At 36.7% G+C, this 14,889-nt stretch overlaps 1 protein-coding gene across 3 annotated transcripts in view; it reads left to right on the forward strand.

Moving 5' to 3' along the window:
- Window positions 1–14,889, forward strand: part of PIK3C2G (phosphatidylinositol-4-phosphate 3-kinase catalytic subunit type 2 gamma) — a 471,530-nt gene that overhangs the window by 85,288 nt on the left and 371,353 nt on the right. For 2 of the 3 annotated variants that reach the window (XM_045288491.1, XM_045288490.1), the window contains exons 6-7: window positions 3,822–3,924; window positions 11,942–12,012. The exons of the other annotated variant lie outside the window; for it this stretch is intronic. In XM_045288491.1, coding sequence (XP_045144426.1) covers window positions 3,822–3,924; window positions 11,942–12,012 — 174 coding nt within the window. The remainder of the gene's footprint in view (window positions 1–3,821; window positions 3,925–11,941; window positions 12,013–14,889) is intronic. 3 annotated transcript variants of the gene reach the window in all.

Below are 14,889 nucleotides of genomic sequence, written 5' to 3' on the forward strand. Positions count from 1 at the left end.
GATTGGTGTCAGACATACAGGTTAATGTGGATTTGTCAGCTTGGGCAGCACTGGGTTGGGATGTTTTCTTGATGTGCACTTAACCTTTATATAAAACTGTCTTGTGCATATTAGGTTTCTGTGGGATTTGTTTCTCTAAAGTACCCAGACTAACACAAGCAGAATGCCCCATCTTTCTCTGGGGGACTCACTGCTTAACTATTCTAAAAGGTCTGACAAACTGTAAAGTTGGACTCTATTTTCTGCTCTTGGGGACTTCCCACCATAGACTTTCTGGGACACGTTCTACCATTGGTCCTTTGGAATGTACATCCTCTTTCCAGAGATGTGCACCCCAGCACCTCCCGCTTCCTGCTGTGCTCTTGTTTCCAACGCGAGTGGCTTTCTTCACCCATCCATTTTATTATCTCCAATATATCAGCCTCTTCCACTGATAAGGAAATGTGTTTTGTTCTGCCCTTCATATTCCTCTGTGCTGGAGGGCTATGTTCAGAAACCATTCTCACCTCTCCCTCCCATGCTAGTCTCTGACTAACAACCCTGTTCCTACTACCGAAATATTTTTTAATCCACCAGGGATCTTTTAGAAAGATGACAACAAAATGTAACTAATAGAACTTTCCTTCAACCTCAAAGGCTTTATTCTACATCCAAACCTTAACTATAGCTACTTACATTAAGTTTAAAACAGAAAATGTTTAAAGGTATATATTTGTTTTACAATTTGTACTTGGTCTTCCCTTTTAATTTTCTTGGTCTTTCTATTTTTCTTGATTTCATCATGTACAAGTGTTAAGTATCTGGGTTGGGAGACCTCGGTTCTTGCTTCCCGTTGCTGAAAGAAATCACGCAGCAGAAGCATGTTTGTAATCCAAGTGACTTTTATGAGGAAAATGGAAATTTAAGGCTTTACAGTCTCAAAAAGCGCATGCTGATTTTGGAAAGTGTGCCTGCCTGTGGGGGTTCATGCTGAGCGCCTCACGTAGAAAGAATACCAGAACAGAACCATGAACTGATGCTTCGGGAACTAGGAAATCCAGCAGCCAAGAGAGAGGAACGGGTGGGAGTTCGGGCCTCAGGACCAAGCAGCACATGTGCACTCACACATGGGAGAGATTCCTCCCCTCTGCCTGCAGAGCACACTAGAACTAGAGAGAGAGAGAGAGAGAGAGCTGGCAGGGTCACCAGCTTTCATTCCCTCCCTTCCACGCTGGCTGGGGGAGGTGTGGTTGAGGGTATTGGCCTATTCTACTGGCTGAGTTTAGGCCCACCTGTGTGATGTCATGTGGCTGGACCTAGTCTGTGGGCGCAGGTGGACCTCCCACTGGGCCTCAGAGGCTTGTGTCTGAGCATGCTCTGTTTGGATCTTTCCTTAGGCATCTAATGGGTGCCTGGTTGCTTTCCAGCCCCTTGGTGTAGCCTTATGCAGGCAGGGGGAGACAACCCCCCTTAGTCCCTATTCTGGCTCCCTCACAAAAAGATAAAGAATATGGAACTATAATTTCAAATGATCACCTATAAGAGCAGTTGTTAGCCAATGAGAAAATAATTGGATTAAAGTCAAATTAAGCTCCAAAATTTAAATAATTATCAAGTCCAGATTGTAACTGAAAAGCTGTAAAATAACTTTGCTTTAAAAAAATTAAGGTGATCATTAGAAGATTTAATGCAAGTTTATTACATATAAGCTTCTGATGATAAATCAAGGGGAAGTTCAAAGAACACTCAATCCCAACAAAGAAAGGAAAAATCTGAAAAATAAAAAGGTTAATATAAATGTAAAATAGCATAGATGGTATCAATATAAATCATCTGATTGAAGGCAAAGTTTCAGAGAATAGCTTAAGGCTTTCTAACTATAGACTAAATAAATCTCTCTCTCATTTTCACTCTCTTGTCAAATGGATGCTGACTCCTACAGATAGCATCAGTTAGGGTAGAACTGCCCCTGTGGGTTTCTGAGATTGTAACTTGATGAAAATAAAAAGCCTCATCTTTCTTCCTCTGAAAGCCTGGTGGTTTTGAACTGTGGTTTTTCTTTTTTTTTTTTTTTAAGAGGAAACATGTAGATAAAAAAAGAATGCCCATATCTGATAATTAAACCAAGACTACCCAACACACACACACACACACACACACACACACACACACACACACACACGCAAAGAGGATAGAAGGATCAAGACTTAGTTTTAGGTACTTTTTTTTTTCCATGGAGGAGAAGCCATATGGACTATGTCACTTTATAGTGAAAATTCTTATGAATGATAGAATATAATACTTTATAGTTAAAATTTAGCCTATTGAACTGTCATCAAATAGTCAAAAATAAGTTTGGGGCAAGATTGCCAAATTTAGCAATTATAAATACAGAATCTCCTGTTAAAGTAGAATTTCAATAAGCACGAATAATTTTTCTAGTATATCTCCAATACTATACTAAAGAAATCATGGTTTATCTAAAATCCAATTTAACTGTAAATCCTATGTTTCATGCAGCAATCCTAGGAATCATAACTACACAGGACAGTGCAATAAAGACATTCAGCTAAAGAAGAGGAAATTAGCCACATAGAAGGCTGGTATTATTGGCCTGTTGTAGAGGGCTTCAACATACTTAGTAAAGGGATTTTCAAGCAAAGTAGATCACTTATTAAATTGATTCCTAGGACTGACAAAGGAAAATAGACCTCAAAGACAAAACCCAGTTATGAAATCTGGAGTTGGTGTAAAGAGAGAGAGAGAGAGAAATTCGAGTACATTTTGAAGATTCTAAGGATAGCCCATGGACTAGATCTTTGGGAAAGATTCTGCCCATGCCAGTGTCTAAAGCAGCCATTTCCTGGCAGAGAGATCATATTCTCTTTCAAATAATAAGCATACGTTTCAAAAGACTACTGTATATACTCGTGTATAAGCCTAGTTTTTCAGCACAATTTTTATGCAGGTTTGGTGGTAAAATTAGGTGCCTCAGCTGATATTCGGGTCGGCTGATACTCGAGCATATATGGTAATTCATTATGGTCAGCATTAAACTGATGCTCAATAAATATTTAGAGAAGGGTGAGGTAAAATGGACTACTAAGAAATTACTAAAATAGGTGTGTGCACTTTTATTATTTAATCTTGTTAATTCTGTGATGTGTAGACATCAATATCCCATGTCTGAAGCTGAAGATACTTAGTTTAAGGCCATCTGGTCTAGAGATAATAAATCTGTTTTTAAAACCCATATCATTTTTACCCCAATCCGTTCTTCTTCCATAATAGGTTGGTCCCCAGTAGACTTTGAGGCATCAATTAGACCGCCAAGCTTTGAAATGTATGAAGCTAATTATGGATAGGTAAAGCATTCCTCTTTATCACAATTATTAGGAACCGACGTAAGAATTACTAATCCATTTCTAACTAATTGCTCTTGAACATATTTCCACTACGGTCATTTTAAGAGGAGCCCTGGTGGCACTGTGAGTAACACATTGAACGACTAACAGAGGAGAGCGGCTGGGAACAGCAGCAGCTCTGATGGAGAAAGAGGAGGCTTTCATGGAACCTAGGGAGAGTCTGCCCCGCCCTCGGTGGTCACTTTTGAATTGGTAGTGAGTTTATTTTTTATTTTGAGCCCTTTTTAAATGAATAAGATGAAGGGCTCTACTATACATATTTACACAGACACACACACACACACACACACACACACACACACACACACGTATGTCGTAAGTTCCAAGGAGAGAAGACAATGAAGTCAAAGGAGGAAAACAGACAGCTGAGGTTGTTATGCAAAGCAATGATTGTTTTCTTGGTTTGTTTCTGTTCAGTGATTGCTGTCTGGGGAGCCACAAAATATTTCAGAAAGATAAAACTGTTATTCACCTTCAGCTGCAGAAAAATAGGGAAGTTCCAACACAGTTATCTAGAAAGGTAAGACTTTAATTACGTGGTTTCAATTAGAAAATTGATCATTTTAAGAATAGTATTCTTATTTGATGGATCTTTGCCAATACAGAACTATCTACATGGGTAAATACATGTTCATTTGAGCATTTTTTTAAGCATAAGGATGTCTTTATCAGAATACCTGTTAGCAATTTGTGCTAAAGCAATCACATGAACACCCTACTGCAACCTCAGTGAAAAACAAATAAATTGGTCTTTTGGAAAAATAGTGTGGGAGAAATTCATATTCTCTTCATATTCATACTATTCAGATATCAAATCATGAATGAATGAAATATAAAGTATGAAGGGGAGTCATTGAAGAGAGAAAAATAGCAATTCTTGTTCTATTTGAAGACTGTTTTTTGTGTGCAAGAGTATAACTTAAAATCAGGACAGATTAATATTCGGAATATATTTTTTAAAACCTAGAAAAGGATTACTGTGATTTAATGACAGTATTTCATGCTGTTAGATGCAATTTTTATTCCCTGTGTGATGTCTTGAGTTACTTCCAACCCAAATTGCACAGTGTGCAGTGAACTTTGATATTTTGGCAGTTTTTATCTGTCGACTCTTCCAATTACCTGCTTTAAGCAAAAATCCCATCATCCTGTCATTTACATCAGATAACAGATACCAATGCATGCGTTTTCTTTTTCCCTAATCTGAGGTGTTTCATCATAAAAATGTCAGATTGTGCATTAGGTTACAGTATATCTATGTGGAATGTAACATAATGAGGCCAAAAGAGAGTTGTTTAGGAATATGTTTTAGATCTCTTATCCAGCTCAGCTGGTGTTGACAGCACCAGGACTATGCACCTGAATTCTGTACAAAGAAACGTTTTTAAATGCAGCATGTAATCTCTAGATTAATAAACCTAAAATCTTTTTATGTATCTACAATAGGGATAAGCTAATTATGTTTTTTTAAATAGAAGACAAAAATATGTAATTCTAATGTTTAATCTGGTTTAGATATTGCATGTTGTTTAAAAATATAACTTAATGATAGTAATATGCAAAGCATTAGCATTTCATTCTTGTGTAAAATAAGGTTTATTTTTAAAACATATCCCTCTATTATTTTATGGGATGTATTGACCATGTATTTATGCCTGAGACGTCAACACAATTTTCACACTAATCTCCAAAATAATTCAGATAAATATGCTATAAAAATAAGAAAATGTACTGACACGGAGGACCTATCACTTGCCCAAGGTTATAATACTATCAGCAAAGCAGGGGAGCATGGCTATAGCTAATAACCGCTTCCTTGTGTTAGTAAGTTATATGCACATGAAGAGCAAATGTGCTTAGCATTCATGAACTACTCTAAAAGTTTTGGACGTGAGTTTCATCACAAATGCTCAAATTCTGTGTGTGAGTTGTTTCCTTTGTCTTATTTTGCTTTCCACCACAACGATACATACATTAAAAATAAAAGGCATTGCTGTTGAGACAATTCGAACTCAACTTTTACAATGAAGTATTACTACTACATAGATCTTCCAAGGTCATGATGTTTGCCAAAGCAAATTCCCACATATTTCTTCCACAGAATGGTTGGTATGTTTGAACAGTCATGCTTTTGAGTTAGAAACTAAGCATTTAATCACTGTGCCTTCCAGGGTTACAAAATCTACACACACAGCCCAAACTCTGGACAATGATATATAAAGTATATATCAATGTCCCCTCACTTTTATCAGTGCTTTGCATGTTTTAATTCAAAATAATCCTGCAGCAGAATATATATATATTTTATTTATTATTTATATATATATATATATATATTCCAAGATTGTATATATACTTTCCATCATATACATATATATGATGTAAAGAATAATTGTGAGTGAGTGAAAATTCAAGTTTCATGGCTCCTATTTAAAGGGTATGAAACATGGGAAAAGCTACTCTGACTGTAAAGCTCATTATATATAAGGCTACCAAGAGACAGGCTATACCCAGTCATCTCTGTGTATATAATGTATAGTTATCACCAGGAATTCTTATTTTGAAAATATTACTTGTATAGTAGTTAGAATGAAATATTATAAATATTCTTTTATGAATTATGGTTCAACTTTTCAGCTTTTATCTCGTATAGAAAATATATTGTTGGCCAATTCAGTAATTTGTATGAAAATAATATAAATACATTTTCTCATTCACAATTACTCCTAGCACTGACACTTTTATTTAAGAATGGACAAGGTGTCTGATGGCACAGTTTTCTTGTACATCCTTTACTCATTCAGTAAATATGTGTTACATAACTGCTTTGTACTAGGCCCTGCACTAATGAGTAGTTATAGAGTAAAGAACAAAATCAAGAAGAGTCAGCTGTCATTGAACTAAAGGTCCGGGGTATTAAAGTGGTGCAGACTCCTGATTGGAAGAAATGTAACTCACACAGACTATAAAAATGGCATCCATGTGTCCATTTCCCTACACTCTGATTTTTTCGGGATTTTTTAGCATCAAATTCCAAAGGAGAAGATATTATGGTTTATTAAAACTTTACTGTGGTAAGTATTTTATAGATAATTATCAAACATTACTCACTCTGTTTCATGGACTAAGACCAGACATCAGAACTGGGAATGTGCAAAGTATGAATCTAGGAAAATTGAAAGTCATCAAAAATTAACTGGAACACATAAAGATTAATATGCCAGGCATTAGTGAGTTGAAACAGACTGTATTGGCCATTATGAGTCAGAAAATCATATGATTTACTATGCCAGGAATAATACAATCAAGAAGGAGATTGAAGCATTAATTTCCAAAAAGCACACTGGAAGATCAATCTTGAAACACAATGCTGTGATATGATTATATGTCTTTGCCTTCAAGGAAAACGCATCAGTACAATTATTATTAAAATTTATGCACTAACCACAAAAGCTATCTATGAATAAATTGAAGAATTCTACCAATGATTTCACTGGAAATTGATCAAACATGCAATCAAGGTGCATTGATAATTATTGGTGATTGGAATGCAAAAGTTGGAAACAGAGAAGAAGAAATAGTAATTGAAAAATATGGATTGGGTGATAGAAACAAAGCTGATGATAGCATGGGAGACTTTTACAAGACCAATGACTTTTTCATAGTCAATACCTTTTTTTTTCAAGAACATAAAAGGCAGCTATGTATATGAACTTCTCCAAATAGCATACACAGAAATCAGATTGCCTATGTCTGTTGGAAGGCATGATAGAGAAACTTAATATCAGAAGCTGAAACTATGCCAGGGTATGACTGAGGAACAGACCAGTTGCACATTTGTAAGTTCAAGGAAAAGCTGAAGAAAATTATAACAGTCCAAGAGAGCCAAAATATTACATTGGGTGTGGTATGTCCCACCTGAATTTTCAGAACATCTCAATAACCGATGTGATACATTGAACAACAATGACAGAAAACCTGATGAGCAATGGAAGAGCATCACTGATGAAGAAAGAAAAGTTACATTTAAAAGACAGGACAAAACAGACAATATCAAAGTGGATGTCAGAAGAGGTTCTGAAACTTGCTCTTAAGTGCAGAGTCGTTAAGTAAAGAGAAGAAAAGATGAAGTCAAAGAACTGAATAGAAAATTTCCAAGGGCAGCTGGAGAAGACAAAGTAAAATATTTTAATGAAACATGCAAAGGCCTAGAGAGTCAGGCAGACCAAAAGGAAGGACATGCTCATCATATTGTAAACTGCAATAATTTTTAAAAATGAAGAATATAGAGTAACTATACCCCAAAGAACTAGTCGACGGTTCACCATTTCAAAAGGTAGTATTTGAGCAGGAGCAAATGGTGAGGAAGGACAAGGTTGAAGATTTACTGAAAGCATTAGCCAAACACACGGCTCCATGAATTGATGGAATATCAAATGAAATGCTTTAACAAGCTGGTGAAACTCTGGAAGCACTCACTTGTCTATGCCAGGAAATTTGGAAGACAGGTAATTGACCAACTAACTGGAGAAGATCCTCATTTGTCCTCATTCCAAGAAAGGCAACTCAACAGAATGCTCAAATTATAGGACAATATCATTGATAAAACATGCAAGTAAAATTTTGCAGAAGATCATCCAGTGACGGTAGTAGGAGATGCCAGAGTTTCAAACCAAATTCAGAAGACGATGTAAATAAGAGATATCATTGTTGATTTCAGATGGATCTTGGCTGAAAGATGTTTACTTGTGTTTCATTGACTACCAAGGCATAGACTGTGTGGATAACAAACTATGGATGACCTTGGAAAAATGGGAATTCCAAAACACTTCATTGTGCTTATGGGAAACTTATACATGGATCAAGAGACAGTTGTATAGCTAGAACGAGGGAATGCTACATGGTTTAGTATAAATAAAAGTTTTTATCAAGGTTATATCTTCTCATCATATTTATTCAGACCATATGTTAAGAAAATCATCAGAGAATCTATATTATATGAAGAACGTGGCATCAGGATTGGAGGAAGGCTAACTGATAACCTGTGGTATGCAGGTGACACAACCTTGCTTGCTGAAAATAAGGAGGACTGGAAGTGCTTGCTGAGGAAGACAAGGAAGATAGCCTTCAGTATGGATTACAACTCTATGAAAAAAGACCCCAAATTCTCACATCTGGACCAATAGGTAACACCGTGATAAATGGAGAGAAGATTAAAAAATGTCAAGGATTTTGTCTTGCTTGGATCTAGAATCAATGTCCAGGAAGCCGAAGTCAAGAGATCAAAAGATGAGTTGCATTAGGTAAAAATAGAGGATTATTAAAAAGCAAGGATGTTATTTTGAGGACTAAAGTGTACCTGACCCAGGCCATGGTATTTTCAATTGCTTCAGATGCATGTGAAAGTTGGACTTTGAATAAGAAGACCATCTAAGAATTGTGTTAATGGAAAATAATATCAAAAGGACCATGGACTGCTACCAAGACAAGCAAATCTGTCTTGGAAGAAGTATAGCCAGAGGGCTCCTTATAGACAAGCATCCCAAACTTTGTCTTACATACTTTGGACATGTTATCAGGAGAGACCAGTCCCTGGAGGAACATGTAATACTGTGTAAAGAGGGTTGGGGGTATCAAAAAAGAGAAAAGCCCTCAACGAGACAGATTGACACCATGGCTGCAACAATGGGCATCAGAAGAACAACGGTGAGGCTGGCCCAGGACTCAGCTGTGTTTTGGACTCTGTGTGTAGGGTTGCTGGGGGTAGCAACCAGCTCTAGAACCCCTAACAGCAACAACATCAAATAATAATTCATTAATTCAAAAATGTTATTGAATACTTTTCCATGCAATAGATTGTACTTGCCTTCAAGAATCACCCAACAAAGTAGAGGAACAATTCAGTGAACCTATGTACAGTTAAAAGTTGTAGACATTAGTATATTACACAGAAATAGCATATATATTACACTCAAATAGATCATTGTTGTTGTAATAATTTAATGCTCATTATACTTTCCATAAGCAGGTTATATTTTGATCTCAATTCTAAGTGGCATATTTATCAAGACACTTTATAAAACGAATTATAAAATTCATTTTCATAAAAGTTTCATATTATTTTCTTTCTAAAGTACATGTGGTAACATCATTAATTTAATATAACTGTGATCATAAACCCTCTTCATTATCTGAATTGCTATATTTAAAATAATTTATCTTCTATGTACACATGATAAAGAGTGAATATTTTCCTGTTTTATTCTTTACATTTGTATAAAAATTCTATCTTTTTTAGAATGTGTGAAAAATATAAGTAAATATATATGTAAGCCAAACATCTAAGAATGCTTATATTTTCTTTCTAGTAAAACAGAATGCAATTACTTTGAGATTATTTTTTCACATAATGATTTTAATTCTAATAAATGTATCGACACCATTACCTTTGGGTAAATACTTTAGTTTTCTAACTGTCAATAGTATTGTACAGATTAATTCATCTTAGTTGCCTTTTCCTCTATTATACTGAATAATTTTATTCTAAAATATGATCATTGAACTCGTATTCCACAAAATTCTTTATACAGTATGTTGACCAACTTTAGAGATCAGCCTACCATTAAAACATTTTAATCCCCATCTGATTAAAAGTGATATGAATGATTAAGTCTCTTTATTTTCAATCTTGTCACTACAAATTTTATACAAAATTGATAGCAGTAGAGTAGATAATAATTTTTAAAATTAGTTCTTTCTTCTATCTGAAGGAAATATCCACAGAAATGTATCATTGTACAATTCGGATTATAAAGAGAAAAATCTTACATTAACAATAACTTTCCCTTAAGGCTAAAGCACTGCCTTTTCTTTGGAGGAAAATAAATGGTATAACTCAAGGAAAATCTCCGAAACTATCTTTCAACCACTTTAGTGACTTGAAGTACTATTTTCTAGTAAATTATGATTAAAAAATAACCTGATCCCCACTATCTACAAAATATTTCTGGAAACAAGATAATGTAAATTTTTAAAATGAATATTATAAGAAGGACAAATGTAATTCATACTTTTTATATGCTTTCTTCAGTTTTAACTTCTTAGAGAAAGTGGCTGTCAACTATTGCAGTGCAAATGTTATTACCTCTGCCTTTGATTCTGTTTCTCATTTTGTATTTTCTCTTCTCTTCTAAAATGTAATTTACTCTGGTACAAGCAGAAGAGAACAAGTATGCTTTACTATTATCACACTTTCCTCCAGAATTAGTGTATGCACAAAAAAATAGTTCCAGCCATCTAAATAGCTGTGGTTGTATATTCCGAAAGAGCAAATCTCTTACGTATAGCGTACCTGGGCACCCTGGTGGTGCAATGGGCTAAACATTGAGCTGCTAACTATAAGGAAGGTGGGCTATTTGAATACACCAGATTCTCTTAGGAGAAAGCGGAGACTGCCTACTCTTGTAAAGAGTTAAAATATTCGGTACCCGAAGGGGCAGTTCTACTCTGCTCCATGGGGTTGCTGTGAGTCAGCATCGAGTCGATGGCAGTGTTCAGTTTTGCTTCGGACGTTTCTATGGTGGGTCTTTGTAACCGTGGCAGATTGTTAATAGTAATGACCTAACTCTTGTAGGTAACTTTGTTACCTTCTTCTTCCTAACAAAACAAATCAAATAGTTTAATTTTGACCTTAAATCATATAAAATTATTTCCACTGCTTATAGATTGGGGTTTTAGTGACACAGAAGACTCCGTGTACTCCAGGCATTACTGGAGCCACTGTACTTTCCAATGTAGCAATGCCACGTGTTGAAACACTGTGGCCACCTTGGAATGTCTTGCATTCTCGGCTGCAGATTTACGGAAGACACTCATGGATGACATTTCCAGAAATCCTGGTCAAGGATTTCACTAGTGCTTGTGTCTGTGGGCGTGTAAGAGAGATAGCAAAAAAGCACACATGTGGACCACAAGCATGCAATTTTAGGATCAATAGTTACTGCTCTTTCAGGAGAAAACGGAATCCTATATCACAACTCCGAGAATCTATACCTAGTTGCCATTCATTAGCCCAATTTAACGCTCATGCAATAGAAAGCTCTTTCACCGTGACATCTTGATAGCATGATGCGGTAAAGCTGACAAATGCAAGAATTAACCTGCAGGCCTGGCCATCTGTCAAATCTTCTGCTACCAATGCATCTGTGACCTCAATGTATGCATGCATGGCGATCGAACTGGTTCCTGAAATACCGCACTCATACTTGGAGATATTCATGTTTGCCCTTGCTAGGACGAGGGTTTCAACCATCATATAGGTTTATCTTCAACCAAAGTTCAGCTTTCTGTTTTATTATTGAAACTCATACTATCCAGTTAAGAATAGTCTTCTAAAGTCATTAAGACAAAGTATTAAAACGATGAATGAGGGTTATCAAAGAGGTGAATAAAATGACAGCAGGAAGCTACAGACCTATCTTTATCGGGTACTCATTCCTATTCACTCTTTAAATATCACTATATTCTGCTGTCTATAGCATGAAGATGACCACAGTCAGTTTTATCTGAAACAACTACTGCAATATATGCACATCTGGAAAATATCCAGGTAAGATACTTTATTTTTCCTCTCAGACTACTTCCTGACTGAATTTTCAAGTGCCAAATCAAAATAGTCCCCTGCTGATTGTAGAATAGTATCTTTTCATAAGTACTATGGAAGCTATTGAGCTTTTAATAGAAATATCCCTTTGGCAAATCCATGAATAATTATCTTGTATTCCCAGTTATTCAGATGCATTTGAAGAACCGCTAACACCTTCCAAAATAATCTAACACCCATTTCAGGACCTCTCTGTTGCTGGCTGTCACGTTTCCAAGGATTCTTGTTTCCCACTCACTTTGTGAACTGGGGTGTGCATCTGTTCACCAAGTTCTTTGTATTACTGATTTTCATATTGTGAAAGTCACCATATCCTACTTTATATTCAATTTTGGAACTCCCAGTAAAGGACTTGTATGTCATAGCAGAGGAATGTGAATTCAAATAGGAAAAATCAAGTAAGAGTAAATGAGCATGCCCTACTTAATTCTAATAATTAAATGTATGCACATATTATTTGAAAGAATAGACATGCTGGGAAGCTAAACCAGGAAATGATATCAATGCTATGATTTGATTTCATTTGAAATTAAAACTACCCCCAAATGAATCAGCAAAAATATATTTTTAAAAAATAGAGAAAATTGTATGTCATAAACCTCGAAATAAAGCTTGAATAAAAACACAAAATGAGAAAAGATTTTGTTCGGTGTCACGTTGGTTCTGACTCATAGCCACCCTGTGCACAACACAACGAAACACCTCGCAGCCCCGTGTCATTCCCACAGTGATTCTTATGTTTGAGCCAAGTGTTGCACCAACACATCAATCCGTCTTGTCCAGGGCTTCCCTCTCTTTTGCTGCACCACTACTTTACCCAGCACGCTGTCCTTCCAGGGACTTGTCTCTCCTGAGAACATGTTCAACCATATAAAAAGATGCCTCTCCATCCTTATCTCTAAGGAGCACTCTGGTTGTACTTCTTTCCCAAGAGAGATTTGTCCCTTTCTTTTGGAAGTCCATGGTACTTTTAAGATTCTCTACACCATGTTTTGGTAGAGAGTCTGCAAAATTTAAGGAAACCCTCAATGAGATGAGTTGATGCAGTAAAACCAACAATGGATTCAAACTTACCTGTGATTGTGAGTCCAGCCCCAAACTGGACCACGCTATTTTCTATCACATATACCAGCATGATAAGTTGTAGCCTCTCACCCTCGCCCAACAACCATGGCCTTCATTGGCAACCGTAGATGGTGCAACTTTTCTTGACTTCTAACTGGAAATATGGAGATTCCATCTACACTGAGGTAGCTTTGAAGAAAGTCTTGGAAATATACTTCAAAAAAATCAACAACTTAAAATTCCGTAAAGTACAGTTTTACTCTGACCCACACAGGATCACTCTGAGTCAGAATCAATTTCATGGAAACTGCTTAACAGATATTGCCTTCAGTAAACTATTGTACATCTCCAGGCATACCTCTTCTTGTTTGGTGTTTCTATATATCGAGTTTCATCCCTTACAATCATAGAATGACTAGGGGAAGAAAAGGATTTAGCCATAATCTGATCTAAGTTTTCTATTTTAAAGCTGATTGCATAGATCAGGTAAAGGTTCTTATCAAGGTGATTAATGAACAAGTTCTATTGTTTCTCTTCTTCAAAATTTCATCTAGAAAATAGCAGAGTGACACCCAATCCATCAGTTTTGTGAAACAGTATGAAATCCTTGGGTGGAGAGAGGACTGGTATGACCTGGCTTGGTGGAAGATGGTGAGCTGGCAGTCATTCCTACCAGGACACAGAGTGGCATGCTGGCTCTGCCAAGAGAGTTAGAGCAAGGTGGTTTTCATTCTCTCCTGCCTTAGCTCTGCCCCTCAGAGAAGTCGGAGGGTTGCTGGCTACTGGTGTGGTGCCTATCAGTGTTAAATTGGGGCAGAATGGAAAGCAACAATTCGCTTTCCTAAATGGTAAAGGAAACCTGGTAGGGATGCACTAGTCTCCATGGTGCACCCCCTTCAGCCTTCTTTCCAACCTCAGAGTGTGGGACCACAACCTAGGCTGCCTCCGCCAAAGGCTGCTTCTATCAGGTGAGAAAAGTAAATGAGAAAAGGTGCCAACAATTAATTTCGCAGCCACAACTAAAACTCTACCTCTCCATTAGCACGAATTCCACTACAATTATATTTCCTCCCTAAGGTTTTAATTATGTATATATAAGGAATAAGCCCATCTTCAACTTCATAATGTCACAGTAGAACTTTGCTTTGTAGCCATGCATGTAATGCTGTCTGCCCTCAAAACACTTCTTGGGGTCTGCCTTAATTACCTAGTACTAGTATAACAGGAATACTGCACATGGATGCTTTTTAACAAATAGGAATCCCTCCTCTCCCACCAAAACAACCAACAAAAATCACTGCCAGTTAGTTGATTCCAACTCATAGCAACCCTATAGGACAGGTAGAACTGCCCCTATGTCTTTGTGGAACTGTAACCCTTCACAGGAGTAGAAAGTCCCATCTTTTTTCCTCTGGAGCAGTCTGGTGTTTTGAACTGTTGACCTTGTGGTTATCAGGTCAATTGTATTTTTTTAAATCTTTTTATTGGGGCTCATACAATTGATCACAATTCATCCATACATCAATTGTGTAAAGCACATTTATACATTTGTTGCCATCATCATTCTCAAAATTTGCTTTCCTCTTGGGTTCCTGGAATTTGATCATTTTCCTTCCCCCCCCCTTCCTCCCCACTCCCCCCTCCCTCATGAACCCTTAATAATTTATAAATTATTATTTTATCTTATCTTACACTGCCCGGCATCTCCCTTCACCCACCCTTCTGTTGCCCATCCCCCAGAGGGGAGGTTATATGTAG

Source organism: Echinops telfairi, unplaced genomic scaffold (assembly GCF_000313985.2).
Source record: "Echinops telfairi isolate 266 unplaced genomic scaffold, ASM31398v2 ScPeMD7_21;HRSCAF=78, whole genome shotgun sequence".
NCBI lineage: Eukaryota > Metazoa > Chordata > Mammalia > Afrosoricida > Tenrecidae > Echinops > Echinops telfairi.